At 46.4% G+C, this 19,052-nt stretch overlaps 1 protein-coding gene across 1 annotated transcript in view; it reads left to right on the top strand.

Moving 5' to 3' along the window:
• Positions 1-10,753: 10,753 nt before the first annotated feature.
• The window catches only part of SEC14L1 (SEC14 like lipid binding 1), a 46,121-nt gene continuing 37,822 nt past the window's right edge, over positions 10,754-19,052 (top strand). Inside the window, exons 1-2 of the mRNA XM_058038754.1 lie at positions 10,754-10,839; positions 12,776-12,867. Of these exons, the coding sequence (XP_057894737.1) occupies positions 12,805-12,867 (63 nt within the window). The 5' untranslated portion in view covers positions 10,754-10,839; positions 12,776-12,804. The remainder of the gene's footprint in view (positions 10,840-12,775; positions 12,868-19,052) is intronic.

The raw sequence follows: 19,052 nt of genomic DNA, 5'->3' as shown, positions 1-19,052 counted from the left end.
CTTTCACAACCCTGGCAGCTGCCAGCAGCTCTCTGCTCTCCAGCACTGTCACCTGTGGTTGTGACACCCCCTGGAAAAAGCCTCCTCTCCTCCTGCTGTCCCCAAGTGCTGTCTGTCCCTGTGCAACCACGGCTTTGGATCCTGTGGAGAGGTGTGATGATGGCACAGATGGCACAGACTGAGGAAAATAGCCTGGAGAGAGCTGGGACTGCCACACCTGTGGATGCAGGAGCAACATGCAGTGCCCCAGGCCTGACAGGGTCCCACAGGGGATGCTGAGCTCCCTTGCTGTGCTTGCAGCCCACCTGCAGGGTTAAAGGGGGTGGAGAGGGGCTCTGTGCAGCACCACAGGGGCACAGGGCAGAACCACAGCTCTGTGGCATGTTTGGTTTCTCTCCTGCAGTGGGGTTCAGCTCCTGTGTTGCCTGCTTGGGCTGAAGCACTGGGTGAGGGGAAGGTCCCTGTGTCCCAGAGGTTGGATGCCCAGCCCTGCCCGCCCCACGGGAACCCTATTTTGGGGCTGTCCCCCTGTCCCTGGCACTTCTGCTCCTGGAGGACCCCCAGCCTGGGGAAGGGCTCCATCACAGTATGAAACCCAAGTTTTGGAAGCCCCAAGGCCTTGCTGTGTTTGGGGGTTGGGCAGGCTGTGCTGCACATTAAGGCCTAACCCCAAGCCCATCCTACAGGAATGAAGTGCTGGCCCCCAGCAGGAGCTCTGACAGCTCTTCCCAGTTCACAGCACGAGGCAGAGCTGGCTTTTGAAGAGGAGCTTTCCTGCCCAAGGACAGTCCCAGCACTGCCAGGCTGGCATGGAAAACAGCCCTGGCAGCAAGCCCAGGGGTGGGTCTGGGCCAGGAGGGCATGCTCGTGTTGAAGGGATGTCTAAGGGGATTGGTCATCACAGAAATGGTCTCCAGAGGGTGAGATTGCAAAACATGGGTTTCCCTCAGCTGTCTCCTGTGCAGCTGGGAATATGGGAGGGACTGGAAATACCCCAAACCCACCCAGAGGGGTGTCTAGTGTCAAGGGTGGAGGCTGGAGAGAAATATCTCCCTCTTCTAACCAATGTCTATGACTGAACATTGTGAAGACACATCTGGAGGGAGGGGTTGGTGCTTCTCTTGCTGTGTGGGTGATGAAAGTGGGAAGAAATCCCTGTCTTGGAGCTGTGGAACATGGGACTGTTCTGCCTCCTGGTGAGGAAGGGGCTTTCTTGGGCTGAGTTTTTGCCCCCAAGCAGCAGCAGCCCTTCCACTGCCTTCCCTTCCCCTTTGGGGACGCTGAATGCCAGGATCCTGGCTGTCCTCTGCTCTGGGAGAGGTGCTGCTTCACCTCTGCTGTACAGCAGTGATTTATTTTCAGAAGTTAAACCTGAGGTCTGACAAAGACCCCACAGCTTGGGCCAGCAATATGGTGTGAGTACCTTGCTGGCTGTCAGCATCCAGACTAGGGCTAAATTAATTTCCTGTAAATCTGAAATGCTCTGCCAGTTTCCCAGCTTCTCAGCACCTCTGCTGGAGCTGCCTGTTAGATTTATTTCCCTGGGGTCTTAGGTGTACAATAAGTTTTGCAGAGGTGATGACCCAATCCCATCCCCTCGTGCTGTCAGCACCCAGAGCCTTTCCTTAGTGCAGCTCTTGATGACAGGTTTCTCTTGTGGCCCCAGGTGGCTTCAGCTGTCCCCAGCTGCAGGAAGGGCAGGGAGGAAGGAGATTGGAGGCAAGAAGTCTCCTGGCTCTGTCCTGCTCTGTTTGGGGCAGTGTGGGTGGTTCAGCCCCTGGGAGGGGGTGGCTCTGCAGGTTCACCCTGTGCCTGGCAGAGTGGCACCAGGGCTGTGCCAGCCTGGCCATGGCTGGGTGCTGGGATGGCAGGGGAGCTCCCCTGTGTCATTCCCCTGCCCAGCACAGCGAGGCTGCAGCAAGGACAGTCTCAGAGTTTCTGTGGTCGAGATGACCCTGAGGTGTTGGAAAGTCTCTATTTCCCAGCCCCACAATCGAAGAAGGAGTCAGGATTCCTCAATGGGGTTTTCAAGGGTTTTTATTTTCTTTGTCTATAACATTCTTTCTCTGACCTGCTGAGCTCTGTCCAGCAGGTTGGTCTGTGGCACACTGACCGCCCTCAGGGTGGTGTTATCTTTTTGTACTCAAAACTACATGTACATTATTTACAATAATTTTCCAATACCTATCACCTATGCTAGACAGTTGGTTTCTACTCTACACCAATCCAAAAGTGCCACCATCACACAGAAGATGGAGGCTAAGAAGAAGAAAGAAGAAGGACAAGACACACTGAAATCCCTCCATCTTGGCTTCTGAACAGCCATTCTAAAAACCCTAAAATTCTACTTTTCTACCTTGTGACAAACTAACTATCATTCTACTTCAACTCTCATGGCTTGTAAATTTTCACATAAAGTTGGTAATTTTCTCCATGGGTTAAAATCAAAAGCACAGGTGTCTTTGGCTTTATGACAAGGTCTCTGAGCCCCCGGCCAGGGGCTTGAGGCATCCAGAGCAATGTCCTGGGTTCTGACAGGGCAGCTGCACTTGGGAGTGCTGAGCAAAGGGCTGCTCAGGGGGCAGCTGCCAGGGACAGCTGGATTTAAGTGTTGGGAGTGTCACCAAAGCAGCAGTTTCTCTCTGCAACCCGTGAGGGTTTATGTAAAAAATGAAATTTCTGTCTATCTCCTTCCTTGTGCTTTCTCATCTCCGCCAACGGAGCTGAAGATGGGAGAGGATTTTTTCCCTATATTTAGCTTTGGAGAAATTGCTATAACTAATCGGCTTTAGGATTCTGTGTTCTCTCTTTTATTTTATCTTTTCCTGTCACTAAGACCTTGTCATGTGGCTGTGGACTGCAGTCCCTGGCTCTCTGTTTGCTGGGCTTTCATGGAGTCAATTAATAACCCATAAAAATAACACCTCCAGCTGTTCCACTTGCAGCTGCCAGGCTGGAGTCTAATTATGGGGCCTTGGATCCCAAATCCTGCTTTGCATGTAAAAGTGCCAGTGAATAGAAAGAGGCAGAGGAGATGGCAATGCAAAAAAGGAATGTGGTTTGGGGTCTATTTTTAGCCTTTTCAAGCCAAATGCAAAAAGACCCTCAGGCTGCTTGTGTCCTGCTGAATGTGATCACATGCACAATATTGTTCCCATGGCAAAGCGCAGCAGCCAGGATGGGTTGGGGGTTATTTTTGGTAATTAACTTGCCCACATTGCAAACGTCCTTCTGGGTTAGTTTGCACAGTGCCGTGTTGTGGCTCACATCCATGTGCTAATGGGTTTATTGCAATCAGCTCCAGCTCTCTCTGTGTCCCTGAACGTGCCAGGGCAGTGGTGGGGAGGGGAAGCACACAGCTGCTCACCCAGGGCATCTCACTGAGTGGTTGCTGCTAAAGGGGTGCTCGGCCTCCCTCAAAAACTCCTTTCCTGCTGACTGTGACACAAAATTAATTTACCTGGGGCTCTGATGGATAGGTGATGGTATCCCTTTCATATCATCCTGTCTATTGTGTACCCTCATCTGCTTTCCAAGCTGGATGTTGTCTCTGGGCGAACTGCTGGGCAGATTTGTCCTCTGCTTCTCTGGAGCCTCTGCTGGGCTGGTTCTGCCCCATCTCCCACCACTGCCATATTCACCTGCCTCTTGCCTCCTCCTGGGTGCTTCATAACACTCTCTTTCCTTGCTCCCCACAGAAGTGGTGCGGCAAAGGCCCAAAAGGGCCTGTGTGCATGGGGGGGTGTTGGGGATGGGGCACAAGGAAAGCACTGGGCTCGTTTCCAGTCTCTGTCCAGGGAGCTGTCTGGGAGCATTTCAGTCCTTTCCATCACAGGGCTCTTGTTTAATTCAGACTCAGCCTGATTGTGACCAAAAGCAAATCAAACAGCTGTTCCTTAGACAATTAAATACTTAGTGGCCACACATTAGCCTGTAGCCAGCAGCTTGTAACCATGACTGCAAATAGGCATCCTGTGCTGGAGACCATCCCCTTTGCCAAAACAAGTTATTTGGAGACTGATACTGAAACCTGCCCTCAGAAAAAACTCTGACACCTCCCACTTGCACAGGGCCACAGCTGTGACAGTGCCACCTCTTCCCCGTCTCCTCAGGCTCCCTCTGACAACCACCAGAGCCAGGAGGTGTTAAACACCTTCTCTGGGGGATGGAGCCACTCTCTCAGAGGGTGTCCCTTCAGTGGAGCTCTGCTGTGAGTTCTCTTAACCAGGGACAGAGGATGCTATCAATCCATCCAGCCCTGCCTGGCAAAGAGATTGCAGACGTGGCTTTCCATCACGCGCTACATTAGCCAAATTAATTCCAGGACAGGCAGCCAGCGGTGCTCGGGGCCGAGACTGATGAATGCTGCAGAATGTCAGAATGAGCAGAGCTGCTGCCTGCTCTGTGCCAGCTCCTCAGCTGCAGCCAGTGCCCTCTGCCTTACACCCCTCCAGAGTGCTGAGCTCTCAGTCACTGACACAGACAATTCAATTGCAAGGAACATCTGCTCGGAATTGTGCTCCCATTCAGGCTGCTGCCGCCGCCATGGGGTGACATTCTTCATGTGTCTTGCCTGCTTTCTTTAATCTCCTAAACACAGGCATGCCTGTGGAGCACAGAAAGGTTCCTCCCCCGTGAGAAGGAGAAAGAAATTAGCCAGCAGATCGAGCGTGTACAGCAAATAATGAGATTGCCTTGGATACAGGGCCGGAATTCATGCAAAGCATGATGCTGATCAGAGACGATAAGCAGCGCTTCTGGGGTCTGCAAACAGCGTCACCAAACTTGTGTTTCTCAACTTCTGAGACTCACATGGACGAAGGCTGCCAGCACAGGCCTGATCCACAGACTGCAAGTTAAAAAATAAACCCTAAAATAGCAATACTGGTAGTTATTTTGGTGTGCAAGTGCCTCATAATGCCTCGTTTTCCTCCAGGCACAGGAATAAGCTGTACAGACACAGGCACTGTGGTGCTGGAGGAGCAGCAGTCACAAAGGCAACTTGTCCTGACAGAGCTCCACTGAAAGCTGCTGTGTTTGCCCACAGGACCCAGCTCTAGTGGAGTCAGTGTGTCCTTTAAAAGAAGATGGATTTGTGCAATACTTTTAATAGTAAGTGTTTCTTATTACTCCTCTTTTATTAAAAAAAATAATTATCAACATGTTAGAGGCAAATAGGGACAAAGTTTCTACCTGGTGAATGACCCAGCAGCTTGATTCAGCGCTTGTTGAAGCAGCTGAGAGTATTTGTACTGTCAGACTCATTAGAAGGAGGGATGGTAAACAGCTTTTGTTTTTATTTTTATAGGAAATTTACTCATCGTTTCTGTGAGCCTTTGCCTGAGACTCCTATTTTTCTAAGAAATGAGTGATCAGATGCTGGCAGTGCTTTAAGTCATTTAAAGAGACAACTGGAAACAGGCTGTTCCCTGGAAGGCAGGTACCAGGCAGCTCCCAGGCACACGGACACAAGGGCTGTTTGAAAAGGCAAGTAGAAAAGTCAGGCATCCTCAACATCCCAGTGAACCCTTCCTCACTCTCAACTCCAGCTCCCTGTATTATGAGCTTGACATCTTTAGCATCAATAAAATACCTCAGCAAATTAATTATTATCCAATTATTATTTTTCCCTGTATTCCCTATACCTTTATTTTCTTTACTAGAAAAAGGTCATGGAGTTCTCTTTAACCTGATGTCTAAGGGATAAAATAGCCCCCAGAGGGTGTCCCCTGCTCTCCACAGTCCCCCAAGAAAACAGTGCTATCAGCCTTTTCAGTGTTACAAACACCCAACACAGGTATTGTAATAAATGTTGGATCTGATTCTTCACCCAGCATCCCCACTGCACAGCTCCTCACATTTCATTATCTCTGTACGAGCAGCCCCCCCTGCACCACCTGCTCACTTTTGTTTTAGCATCTCACAGCTCCTGAGCAGCACAGACTCCAGGCAGGGAGCCCTGGATGGGTCCAGGCTTTGCAGGGAGAGCTGGGAATAAGGGCTGGGACACGTGCCATGCTCATCCCAACTCATCTATTTTATGAATCAGGACTTGCTCCTATTTGCCAACGTTTGTCTGCGTAACCTTTGCTGTCAATGGGGCCGGGGCTCTGATGTCAGCTGCTGGACTCCAAGCACTGCCAGCTGGTGTCCCTGGCCAGCTCCCAGGCTACAATTCAATTTTCCTACCAGTCACTTGAGAAGACAGGAAAAAACATGTTTCTGCCTGTTTGTGGCATCCAGAAATAAAGGGCTCCAGTCTACAAGGTCATTTAAGGCTTTTCTATTGGAAAGCTCAGATAAATCAAATAGTGGTATGAAGTTAATACACCTTCACTTTTGGTGCAATAAACTACAGTAAACAAAGGCTGCTTTAATCCTGAATAAAAATCTCATCATGGAATGTAAAACCCTCTAGATATTGTACATTAACATCTCCTCTCTGAACACAGGCCAGTCTGCAGATATTTTACCCTTATCCCGATCTGGTGAGTAGTGGAAAACTACTGCAGAGCTAAAAGGCAGGAATTCCTGGAAATAAGGGAACCACCCAGGAAGTGAGGAGCTCTGCTCTCCTTTCTCATACTGACTTACTGTGAGACTTATCCTGTGGCATTTTGTGAACCTCAGCATTTATACTGCATTTTGGGATTATTAGTGTCTTCCCTGCCATTATAAAGGGCTTTAGGATCTCCAGAGATAAGTGGAGAATTTTTTCCTGCTGTTCACTCTTTCCCAGCATGGGCTGTCCAGGGAGCTTACAAAAATATGGACAGCTGTAATGGATGGGCACATCCAGGTCTGTGTCTGGAGGGCTGAACCTGGGGGTCACAGTTAATTTTAAGGGAAGAGGGGTGAAGGAGTTCACACATCCTCACACCCAGCTTCACCAGTTTGTCTCTCCCTAGACTGACAAGGGTAAAGCAAAAATGGTGACACCTAGTGAAATACCCGTGATGCATTAAATAAAAACTCTGTGCAAACCAGAATCAATGTCCCCAGGGCACAACTCTGTTCCATTAACTGTTTGTCACTCATCATGCTTATTATTATTTCCATCATGCTGGCAGTGTTATCGTTTGGGACCATTTCCATGGCTTTGAAGGTTTAGGAGGCAGGTATTTATTTCAATGCAGCCAGTAGTACATAAAAAATTCCACTGACTCAGACAGGACTGATTTGTGAGGGAATGGCTCTTGAAGCACTTCAGTGTGTCTGAACCCAAACTCTCATCCCTTTTCCACTTATTTTAATAAATGTACAGCTTAGCAGCAAGACCTTGAGTGAACACATTCTCTCTTGTCATGAACTGCTGACAATCTCCTCTCTTTAATACAGCAGCTCTGAAGATAAGACTTGATGGACAGTAAGAAATCAGGATGGCTTCACTTTTCTTCACTGCCTGGGATGCAAACAAAAGAAACCAGAGCAAGTTCCTGCCTGCTAAAATTCCAGGAGCTTGAGCTGCATTCCAGCACGGCTGAGAGGCATTTTGAATATTTTCTCATATGTATTCACCCTGCACTGCTCACAACAACTGCACTTTCAGTTAGTTATTATTAATAGTAAAGGATGGACTTCCAATAGTTGTCATTAATTTCCATGGCAATATTGCCTGAATTGAGATAACAGTTGCTTTGGGTTGTGTAACTAAAGTTCATAACGTGAAGGAATGCAGCCCAGGGAAAGTGCTCGGATGGGGGGAAGTGACCGCCCTTGCATAACCTCCCTCAGGCCAAACTTCCCTTCATATCTAGCAGGCTGTGTTCCTAATTTTCTGAAAATATGGAATGGTTTGCACTTTCAGCCTGTGTCCTCTGGGCTTCAGTCTCCAGCATGCCTCACAGCTTTCCTGAAACATTTCACCCACACATTTATTCATTATATTCCTCCTAACGATGCGTGGCTGGAGCTTCCATAAGAGAAGATGTAACAGGAAAATAAACAACAGCAGAAAAATGTAAACTTATGTTACTTTCCTCTTCTTTGTCTATCTTGCTAAGATTGTTGTTTCTGCAGAAAACAACTGAGACTAAGATTGATCTAGACATTAAATTATGGATTTTCACTCTTATCAATAAACTCCAAATACCTTTAAAAGTCCAAATAAAGCTTTTCTGGTTACCTGGCCATTTGGTGAAGCAGAATAGAGGCAGTCAGTAAGAATTAAAACATTGAATCTAAAGAGGGAAATGTTATGAACAAAAAGGAATCTGAGTAGGCGTAAATTCCTCGCCCTGCTATACCAGTAGGATTATATCTCAGGCTTTCAGAGCAGGAAAAGGATGTTGCAGGCATAATGGCATGGAATATCAATCAGATAACTAAATCTAATTACAGTTAACTCGTTAATTCCAGCTACATGAAGGCAGCTGGCCAAGTGCCACAACAGAAATGAGATTCAGAAGAACAATTTCTCAACATGAAACAGCTTCTTGTAAGGACTAGTTCAGATCAGACAAGGGGCTATGCTTGACTAACTTTAAAAGACACAAGGTCTGTATAAGAAAGAATGGCAGCTTAATCCCTCATTTGTGGTAACCACAAATTCAGCTTTCCTAGGGAAAGAATTGCATCAAAATGTCAGGACATGACTCTGAATTCTAGTAGATTTATATTCTAAGGGAGTGAGCCATTAATAAAAGATGTTGTGGGTAAACAACATGTCTCAGTAGTGCTGCTGAAGAGAGCAGAGACACGAGTTCCTAACTTTCAAGTCCTTATTTTAACACTCTTTGTGATACTCTGGTACTGTAAAAAGCACAATTGTACTTGCTTTTAGTACATCACAGCTAAACCACTCATGGTGTGAGACTGAGCTCTTTGAGGTGTCCCAGAGTGCAAATACCCTGAGCTGGGTGAATGCTGGCTGATTCGGGAAAGGCAGAAAGATGCTCCAGCAGTGATTAAGGTGAGTCCCTGCACTCCCACTGCCCCATGACCCTGGAGCACTGTGCTGTGCCATCACCCTAAACTGACCTTGGCCCTGATGGTGTCTCAAACCCACCCAGAAGCCCCCAGAGCCCTGCCCTGAGGGAGCCACAAGAGGTGTGGGACCACAGGAAGCTCAAGGGGCTGAGGGCAGGGGAGATACCTGCAGGAGGTGCCATGTCCCACTGTCCATGCCCTCCTGCACCCACGGTGTGTGTCTGTGACTCTCTGTGTTTGGGTGTGGGAACCCAGGACATCCCTCTGGCTGTCCAGGGCAGGGGTCTCAGAGACCCTGGCACAGAGCCCAAAATGCCAGTGTGGTTTTGATTTTGACCTGTGGAGCAAATTACCAACCTTATATGAAGATCAGTAAGCCATGACAAATTAAGTAGAATGATAGTGAATTTATCACAAGGTGAAAAAGTAGATTTTGGGGTTGCTGGTATGGGGGTTCAGGAGGCAAGATGGAGGGAACTGGGCATGTCCAGCCTTTCTCCTCCATCTTCGGCTGTGATGTTGGCACTTTTGGATTGGTTTAGAGTAGAAGCTCACTGTCTAACATAGGTGAGAGGTATTGAAAGTAATTGTAAACATTGTATGTGTAGTTTTTAGTATAAAGCCATAACACTGCCCTGGGGGCAGGCAGTGTGCCTGGAACTGTCCTGCTGGATGGACCTCAGCAGGGCAGGAGTAAAATTTTTATAGATAAGATGCAATAAACAACTTTGAGACCAAAAACTGAAGAGCTCTGACTCATTCTTCAAGTGCTTGGGCTGGGAAAAGAGACATTTAACATTTCTTGGGGTCATGGCGACCAGCAAAAGATCCTGAGATTTGGGGGGCACTCTGCCCCTCTGCTCCACTCAGGTGAGACCCCACCTGGAATACTCTGGGCATCCTGCACAGGACATGGACCTGGGATGATTGGAGGGTTGGAGCAGTTCTGATCTGAGGAAAGGCTGGGAGAATTTGGATTGTTCAACCTGGAGAAGACTTCAGGATGAGCTAGCTGCAGCCTTCCAGTATAGAATCACAGAATCACAGAATCTGCTGAGTTGGAAAGGACCCACCAGGATTATTGAGTCCAACTCCTGGCCCTGGACAGGAGAATCCCACCATGTGAGAGCATTGTCCAAATGCTCCTTGAGCTCAGAGAGCCTCAGCGCTGTGAACAAGGTGCTATGCTCTCCCTGAGGAACCTGTTCAGTGCTCAGTCACCCTTTTGGTGAAAAACTGTTCCTCATATCCAACCTAAACCTGCCCTGACTCAGCTCCCTGCTGTTCCTGAAGGGAGCCTGCAAGAAAGATGGGGGAAGAGTATTTACCAGGGCAGAACAAGGGGGAATAGCTTCACACTGACAGAGAGAGGTTTAGATTTGTTTATTCATCAATCCTGGAGGTGTTTAGGAAAGGACTGGAAGTGGCACTCAGTGCCATGGTCTAGTTGGCAAGGTGGTGTCAGGTCATAGGTTGGACTCGGTGATCTCAAGGGTCTTTTCCATCCTAACTGATCCGGTGATAAGACATTTGGAAGAAATTCTCTTTTGTGAGGGTGGCGAGGTAGTGGAACGGAGCAGCTGTGCCTCTGGGAGTGCTCAAGGCCAAGCCGGACAGCGTTCGAACCAACCTACTCTAGTGCAAGCTGTCCCTTACACCTGCGGCAGGCTGAAACTCCATGACTCGTACGAACCCTCCCCACCCGCACCATTCCTCCCTCACGCCCGCCGGCCGCCCCGCGCCGCCCACCGCGCATGCGCCCCGCCCGTCCCCGCCCCCGGCAGCCCCGCGCAGGCGCCGGGCCCGCCCCCGCCCGGCACCGCGAACGACGGGCGGCGGCGCGCGCGCCCCTCCCGCGCAGGACGGCGCTGCCCCGGCGGCATGAGGGGAGAGCGCGGCCGGCTCCGAGCGGTAAGCACGGCGCCGAGCCTCCCGGGGCCCCCGCCCTGCCCCGCGTCCCCCTGCCCCGCGTCCCCCTGCCCCGCAGCAACTTTCCCATTGTCCACCCGCTCCCCGCCGGCTCCTCTCAGCGCTGGCTGCGGGCAGCACCGAGGAGCGGTCGGCGCTGCCCTGGCGAACGGGGGGTGGTGGCGGTAATAATGGTGGTGGGGTACGGGTGGTGATGGTTGGTGGTGGGGTACGGGTGGTGATGGTGATGGTGGGGCAAGGGTCGCAGTCCTTCTGCGGGTCACGGCGGCGCCGCGGCCGCTGCGCTCCGGCCGCCCCGGGCAGGCGGCTCTGGCCGAGTCCCTCTGGGGCAGCGCGGGGCTGTCACAGGTGTCCCGTCCCCTCCCGGAGTGTCCCGGGGCAATGCGGGGCTGTCACAGGTGTCCCGTCCCCTCCCGGACTGTCCTGGGGCAATGCGGGGCTGTCACAGGTGTCCCGTCCCCTCCCGGAGTGTCCCGGGGCAATGCGGGGCTGTCACAGGTGTCCCGTCCCCTCCCGAAATGTCCCGGAACCCTCTGGGGCAATGCGGGGCTGTCAAAGGTGTCCCGTCCCCTCCCGGATTGTCCCGGGGCTGTCACCGGTCTCCCTCCATCCCGTCCCCTCCCGGGGTGTCCTGCATCCCTCCGGGAGAGCTCAGGGCTGTCGCCGGTGTCCCTTCTCCTCTCGGGGTGCCCGGTCGCTGCGGGTCTGTCCCAGGTGTCCCGGCTCCCTCCGGGAGCGCTCAGGGCTGTCACCGGTGTCCCCCCATCCCGTTCCCCTCACGGGGTGTCCCGGTTCCGCGGAGTTTCTTTGTTGTGTAACTCTTTGTGTCCGTGGATTAAGAGAGGGTTTGCGGCTGTTTGTGCTGATTCAGGTGTTGTTGTTTTTTTTTTTTTTTTAAAGAAAAATTCGGGGGTAGTCATGGGTAAATTCTTCTCGGGGCTGGGATGCCGGAGAACTTTCCCGTGGCTCGGGGGTTGTTCTTGGCTCGGGCCGGGGCCGGGAGCCGCCGAGCCGCGCTGCCCCGGGGCCGGGAGCGCTCCTGCAGCGCCTTCCGGACAGAAAAGCGAAGCGAACTTGCTGGAGCGAACCCATTTCTTGCTGTAGCGAACTCATTTCTCGCTAAAATGAGGCTGGCTCGCAGCCCGCGATTCATATGCGAGTGCTACTGCCAGGATTTTTCAATAAACATAATTGCAATCGAGAGAGTTCGGGTCAAGCGCTTTGCTGGGTAGAGCAGGCACGAAGCCTTTGGAGTAATTCCTCTCCGTGTTGCCAGTGAATCTTTTCTGGCTGCACAGTGGAATTTTTCTCCAAGTTTTTTCCCCCAGTTATAAGTCTTCCTCTAAAGTTTCAATTTTTGTTTTTTTAGATGATCAAGGAACGCCATTGATTCATCAGTAATCCATTTTCTTTCCTTCTTTCTGCAAACAAACACTTTTAACACTTTTTTTTAAACCTCTTTTTGTGCTTTCTGTATTTCTTTATTGTTGTTTTTTTCCCCCTAGTCCTTGCTCTGAGCAGGGCAACCCACATACAGTGCTGGGGGACTGGGAAATGCTTCTCTGCCTGTCGCTGGGATGTGTCAGTGTTTGGTTCTCAGAAGCAGCAGCACAGGAAATGTCACCATCCTGACAAAGAGTCATAAAATATGTTGAAGATTTGTTACTAAAAGTGGACTAAAAATGTGCTAATTTTATCTTGTCTTTGGAAGAAGTGATAAGTCATTTCTGACAGAAATATATATAAATATACATAAAGCTTTTCAGGGCCCCTGTTGGGTTTTAAAAGAGGTTGTCAGGGAATTGTGAAGGATTTCCTGTGGAATTGCTAGCGTGGTACCACGCACGGACTAATTGTAAGAGAAAATTGAAAATGGCTTCCTACGTCTGACAGATGGTTTTAAAAATTTCTTTTCCAGGTTTGAGTTGATCTCACTAAACTGCAGCCATGGTGCAGAAGTACCAGTCCCCCGTGCGGGTGTATAAACACCCTTTTGAGTTAATTATGGCTGTAAGTATTAATTTTTGCTGCAGTTTCCTTCTTGACAGTTCCTTGTGTTGCTGAGTTCTTGCTGGGCTTTGTTTGGTAGATACTGTAGAAAATACAAAGCTGAAAACAAAGCGCAAAATAAGAGAGCTGTGTGTTTCAATGGTTTCTTCTCTGCCTAGAGTATTTTCTTAGCATAATGTGCTCTCCTTTTCTGCCAAAGTTTAGACAGTGATTACAGATGTATTTGGAAGTTAGAGCAAAAGTAGGATTGAAGTGTGCTGGGAGTTGATTAGTGGGGGCAGACTCTTCTAGAACAGGAGGAAATGTCATGTACACTGATTAAAACATTGTTATGTTGTGGCTTCATCAGAGTTTGTAGGATTAGAGAGCACAGAGAAAGCCATGAAAGCAAGGATGTGCCTGAATGAAAAGGGAGAAAGGACACTGGAAACATTTTGAGGGAAGAGAAGAAAAAACTTTGCAGGGAGGCCAGAGAGATGAACAAAAAGCCTTTTGGGTGCATGTTGCTAATTGGTGTGATAGTGATAGATTTCTTTCTTCCCAAATAGTAATGGAAAGAAAGAAATTTAATTAGGTTCTCTTTTTTTTTCTCTCTCTCCTCTCCCTCCCTTTTCTTTCCTTTCAGAAAACAGAGCAGAAGTAGGTATTTGACATTTTAAAGTATATTCAGTTGAAACCACAGCTGTGGGGCTCTTCTGAGTTACAGAGAGCAATTAAGGAGCTTTTCCCTGATAAAAACAGTTAAAAGTGAACTGCAATCTAAATAATAATTGTTTGATTTCACTTGCTGAAAATACTATGTTTAATGGCTTCAGAGAGAGTTTTAATAGTGCTCTTAGTGTAAATATTTGGATAGATCACGTGGGTTGGAGTGCAGGGTTCCTTACAGAAGTGATCCTTTGCAGTCACAGGGCAAAAAAGGATTGGCTCACTCTACAGGGAATACTTGCATTTCTTTTTATCTCACTCCTAAGGGTGCCCCCAGTGTTACACATGTAGGTCTTGCTCCTGCAGACACTTCAAGGCAGAGCTGTTATTCTGCTGAGCAGTGAAGAAGCCAACTGTGATCTGTGTAAGGCTTTTTAGGACTTCAGTAGCTCTGACAGCTGGGCTTCAGGTGGTCTCAGTGAAATTTGATGGTGTCTGTAACTTTAGCCTTCAGTGAAGTTATACTGGCTCTTAGATCAATCAGCCAAAATTAGTTTCTTAAATGAAATGCCCTGGCTGTTTGCTAAGCTGATAAATCTTTATCTTGCTGCTGAATTGAAGGTAAAAATTTTTCCTGAGTTATTTCTTCAAGGATATTTTGAGTCAAAATGCTGATACCAGGATTGTCCACAATACTTTGCTGGGTGTAATTAGAAACACTTCTGGCTATTAGTATTAACTGAGAGTTCTCAAGCTGTTCTGTGGCTTGGGGATAACATCTGAAAAATAATATTTAACAAATATAAAGTCTTCCCTTACATTAAAGCTTTTCTTTGGAAAGCAAGAGGCTATAGTAGGTATGCAACTAGGGTAAAATAATAGTTAAAAATTAAGACTGAACTAAGAGGAGAAGAATGCTTATAAAAAGGAACAGCCAGACAGAATCCTTTCAGAGACTGGAAGTTTAGCTGAGCAATAATGCATCTGATTTATTTACACTGTGTCAGAACACTGGGTTATCACTTGTACTTGTTCAGAATGTGAGCACTGGATGAACATCCTCCCCCTGCCATGTTGCTGCTGTTACTGATTTCTAAAACTTGTAAAATTGCTGCTGGTGATCCATCAAAACTGTCCATGCATTTTGTGAAGTGTGTGGAGGAGTCCATGAGCCAAATTCTGTGAGGAGCATAAACAGTAAATGCAAGCTTGATGCTTTTTGTTACTGTTTTGTTACTGTTTCCTCTTGGTTGAACAGTGATTGCATAAGTTGATGAAGTGTTTCTGGGAGGAATACTTGTGTCAAATTCTGTGCTTGCTAGAGTGGAAGCACTACATTGCATATTCTCAACAAAAAAAGTGCTATAATGTTATTTTAACAGTGCCAGCAGCGCTTCTGAAACGAGGCACAGCCTGGCATACACCAGGCTTGAATTTAAAGCACCCAAGAAATGACTGAACATTGTGTGTTGTGTTTGATTTTCCTTTGACCCTCTCTTTTATTTGCAGCCAGCCCTTGAGAGAATGTGTCCTCAAACAGAGGTTTGAACCCACACCCAGAGATTCTCATCTGTCAGTGCAAACTCTCTGGAGAAAACTTTGCTCAGTGTGGCAGCAGTGTTCTGTGTGCTGAATTGTCTTTTTAAAAATGACTGCTTCAAGCCTGGCTCTTGTGTGAGGTCTCATCTTTGTGTTCAGGTGCTGAGTACTTCTAAAAATTTTCTTTGGCCAGTTGTTCTCCCTTCCCTGGGTGTTCTGTGGAACTCCAGGGGTAATTCTTTCTCTGGAGCAGTAATGAAGTTCAGCAGTGTCAGTGAATCCTATGTGGGCTGGGAAGATTCCCTGGACGGATACATGTTGCAATTGCAAATTGTAACTCATTAAATAAACTAATATTTAGCCTTCAGATGGAGAAATCAGCATGAATTCTTCTGTTCTGGAAGGCACTGAGAGAATGCCACTTGCAGAGTGGGTCATTTACAGTGCAAATTTCCGTTTTTCCCCCCTTTTCCTTCCTGGCTTTCCAAGAGGTACTTGAGGGAAAATGGAGCACAATCAGCATTCCATTCATGCAGCTCTAGTGTGCTCCCAGGGAACTTTGTTCTCTGCTAAAGGTGACTGCAGCTCTATATTAAGACAAAAAACTGAATTTAATTCCACTTTGATCAAAGCCATGATTGTCAAAACAAAAGCGTTTTGCTGGCAATTATGATATAAAGACTTCTAAAATAGACAAGAGTCAAAATTCTTTTCCTGAGTAAAATTGGTGTTGAAAATAAGTTTCTCTGTATGCTTCCTGCACTGAAATCTAAAACTCATGTGCTGAAGCCTAATATATCTCTATGACAATATCCTTAAGGCATGACCCCTTATCTCCCAGCTGGGGATTGCTGAGGAGCTCAGAGAGAGCTGGGACATCCATGGCTTCAAAGCTTCCTACCTTCCCTCAGCATTCAAGTCCAGCTGTGTAAAATCCAATATCAGCTACTTCCCTTGAAAATTTCCTTCTGCTGGCAAGTTGTGTGGTTCCAGATAATGCCTGAGATGCAAATCTTTTAATGGAACTATTTCCTAAACTTGAAAAGATTCTAGAATCATAGGCTAGAAATTACCACACTTTAGTCTGACACACCTAACCCGGGCCAGATGATTTCACCAAATAGTTTCCAAAGCTGACATGATGATTTTTGGCTGCTCTGTGGAATATCTGTCATAATTAACTTTTTGGAATCTCTGTGTGTTAGTGGATATGTATTTAAAAAAGCACCCAGAGCAGCAGCTTGCACAGCTGTTCAGGAGACTGAATAGAATTTTGCTTCTCCTCCTGTTCAGAGTTTACGTAATGCTGGAAGCAGCTGAAATGTGGAAAAATGGCTGTTTACTTAGACTCACTTGTCAAGTTACCAAGGTTAAATATACCAGAGAAAAACTGAGAAGCTGCTTTTCTAAAACTTCTAAAGATTACAGATTCAATTTTTTTTTATATTAGCTTAAAGAGGTTTACATTTAAAGTAATACAGGGACTTTGCTGAATAAGTAGTTCTTAATATTAAAAGGCAGTTAAGAACTTGAATCTTCCTTAACACACATAAGGGTAAAATTAACTTTAGAGCTTCACAGCTCATTTTCAGTCTGACATACTTTAAATAATTCCCCTCGAGTTTAATTTCCAAAGTAAATTTAAATAATGAATAATCACTTGCAATGGCATTTCAAGGGTGGAATTTATGCAAATGGAAAGTAAATAAGATATTTGAAAAAGCACAGATTGGATTGAACCATTGACCAGCGGGATTTTTCTTTTTAAGTTTCTGAAAGCTCTGTGGAAAATGTATTGCTCTTCAGCCCATTTAGAAAATGTCCTATTTACAGTCAAAATCACTTAGCTTCAGAAATAATGTGAATTTTAAAAAATCGATCTCGCATTTTGCCACTGTTCTGATGGAATATCTGAACTATCTCAAGCATGAATCTTTCCTAGTAAGTGTAATGTGTCATGCCTTTGATTATATTATCATTTTAATGGTTCAAATTTGCTGCTTTTGGACATCAGGCTGACTCTCTTTGGCTTTATAGATCTAAAAAATAGTTCTTAAGGTGTAGCTCATGAATTAAAGCATCCCTAAATTACAGGTAAGTAATAAGATTGTAAATGGGATAAATACGCTTCAGTGATAAGAGTAGATTAGAAAAAAAATTATCTGTTTTTCCAGATTGACAAATCAAAGTATAATCCCTTGATCTAGATTGTAATGAGCCTCCTGATCAGCAGTTCATTATTATTTCACTATAAAAGTTATTACTTTAAAAAGTCATTTTAAAAAAATTCAAACTGTATCAAGCTAAGTGCCACACCTGCTCATAAACACTCACCATTTTTATTCCTTCCAGTCTCATTTTGTTTTCCTGGAAAAAATGCATTTCCCACATCATGTGAAGAGGGGTTGAGAGGCTGGGGAGGAAAAGGAAGCTCTTCTGCAAGTGCTTTTGAAAGCACAAAGTAGGCTTTAAATATATAGAGAAGTATTTTATTCCCCTGATGCAGAGTACTTTGCTGAGAATTTGTCCTGGATACTTAAATCCTGAGGAAGGGAATAAACTTGAGTGTTTGCTCCCAAAGCCTCTGAGCTGTTTTCCCTCCTGCTGTAGAACTCCTTGAGCCTCATTTGCTTTGCTTCCTGTCTTTGAAAAAGCTGAGTGGAAAACTCAGCCTTATTTGCTGTTGGAAATGCGTTGGTAAAGCTGTGGTGGAGCAGAGCCTTGTGTGGAATTTCTGAATTTTTATTAAATAGCTGCAGTTTCACTGATGGTGGTGGTTCCTGTGTCAGACACTGTGTAAGAAGAAATGATTATTTGGCCACTTGTTTGGAATGAGCTGTGGGTAACAAATGGAGGGTTCACTTCAGTACTATGAAAAAATATTGACTTAGCAGCCAGCTCACAGTGCGATTCATGTGTTATTTTGTGTTATTTCTGACCTGCTTGGCTATTTCCATGCTTGGTTTCCTGGTTGTTTTTTTTTTTGGGGGGGGGGGGCAAACACATGACCTGACTGTAGCTGACAGCTGCAGTTCTCTTGTTCACCAAAAGCTTTGAGTCAGTTTTTAACAAGTCCTTTACACTTTAAAGGCTAAGCCACCACTGCTGTCACACTCTGAGAGGTGTCGGAGAAAGGAAAATATGTATCAAAACAGTTCTTGTGTTTTGTTGTGAAAGCACTCCAAGCTTTAGGTAGGTGTTTCAGCTCTGCTCTGAAGTGCTGCTCCAGGATCTGTTGATCCATCCAAGTGATGTTGCCTTTGAGTTCAAACTCCTAAATATGTGGGAATCTGGCAGAAAAAAAAAAGTGGTTGCACATCCTGCAGAGTCCTGGACACTCAGGGTTCTACAGTTACAGTCTGCAGAAGGTATAATAACTTCATGCTCATGGGCTAAAGTGTGGCTAGACAGTAAAAAGTATGTGTAAAAGCCTTCAAAACCTTGTGGGAAAAAGGGGGAATTTTTTTGGGATTGATTAAAAAAACACCTCCAGTGAGAAGTTGCTTAGAGATCAGAATGAGGTGTTTCCATATTGTTGGGCACTCTCTGCTGCCCAAGGACTTCACCTTCAGTCAGAGTCCAGAATCTGGAACCCAGAATTGAGGGGGTATTTGTTGTAACCAAGATTGCTTTTGCTTTGGACTTGGTTTGGAGTCAGTATGTTCCTGGAGGAAGGCCAGGGATGGAATCTTTAAGCTCTTGCATTCTGAATGTAAAATGAATCTTTTGAGAATATGCAAGGAAAGCTGTTAATTAGCTCAAGTTGAAATTAATTACAGGTTGGTCTTAAATGGTCTATTTCCTCTTCTCCCAAGTGAATTTGTCTTGCAGTTTTTTCATGTAGTTTAAAAATACTGTGCATGTATTCTAAATTAAGAACTAGGATGTTGAGCTGAATTATTTAACACTTTATTTCGTTTCTGTGATAGAGTTAAGACAGGTCAGGATAGCAGCTCATGTTAAATATTAAGCAAGGCCTGTTACAGGTAGTTTATAAA

This window comes from Melospiza georgiana, chromosome 21 (genome assembly GCF_028018845.1).
Source record: "Melospiza georgiana isolate bMelGeo1 chromosome 21, bMelGeo1.pri, whole genome shotgun sequence".
NCBI classification, from domain to species: Eukaryota; Metazoa; Chordata; class Aves; order Passeriformes; family Passerellidae; genus Melospiza; species Melospiza georgiana.
The sequence above is the reverse complement of the archived record's forward strand: the minus strand, read 5'-3'. Positions and strand labels throughout refer to the sequence as shown.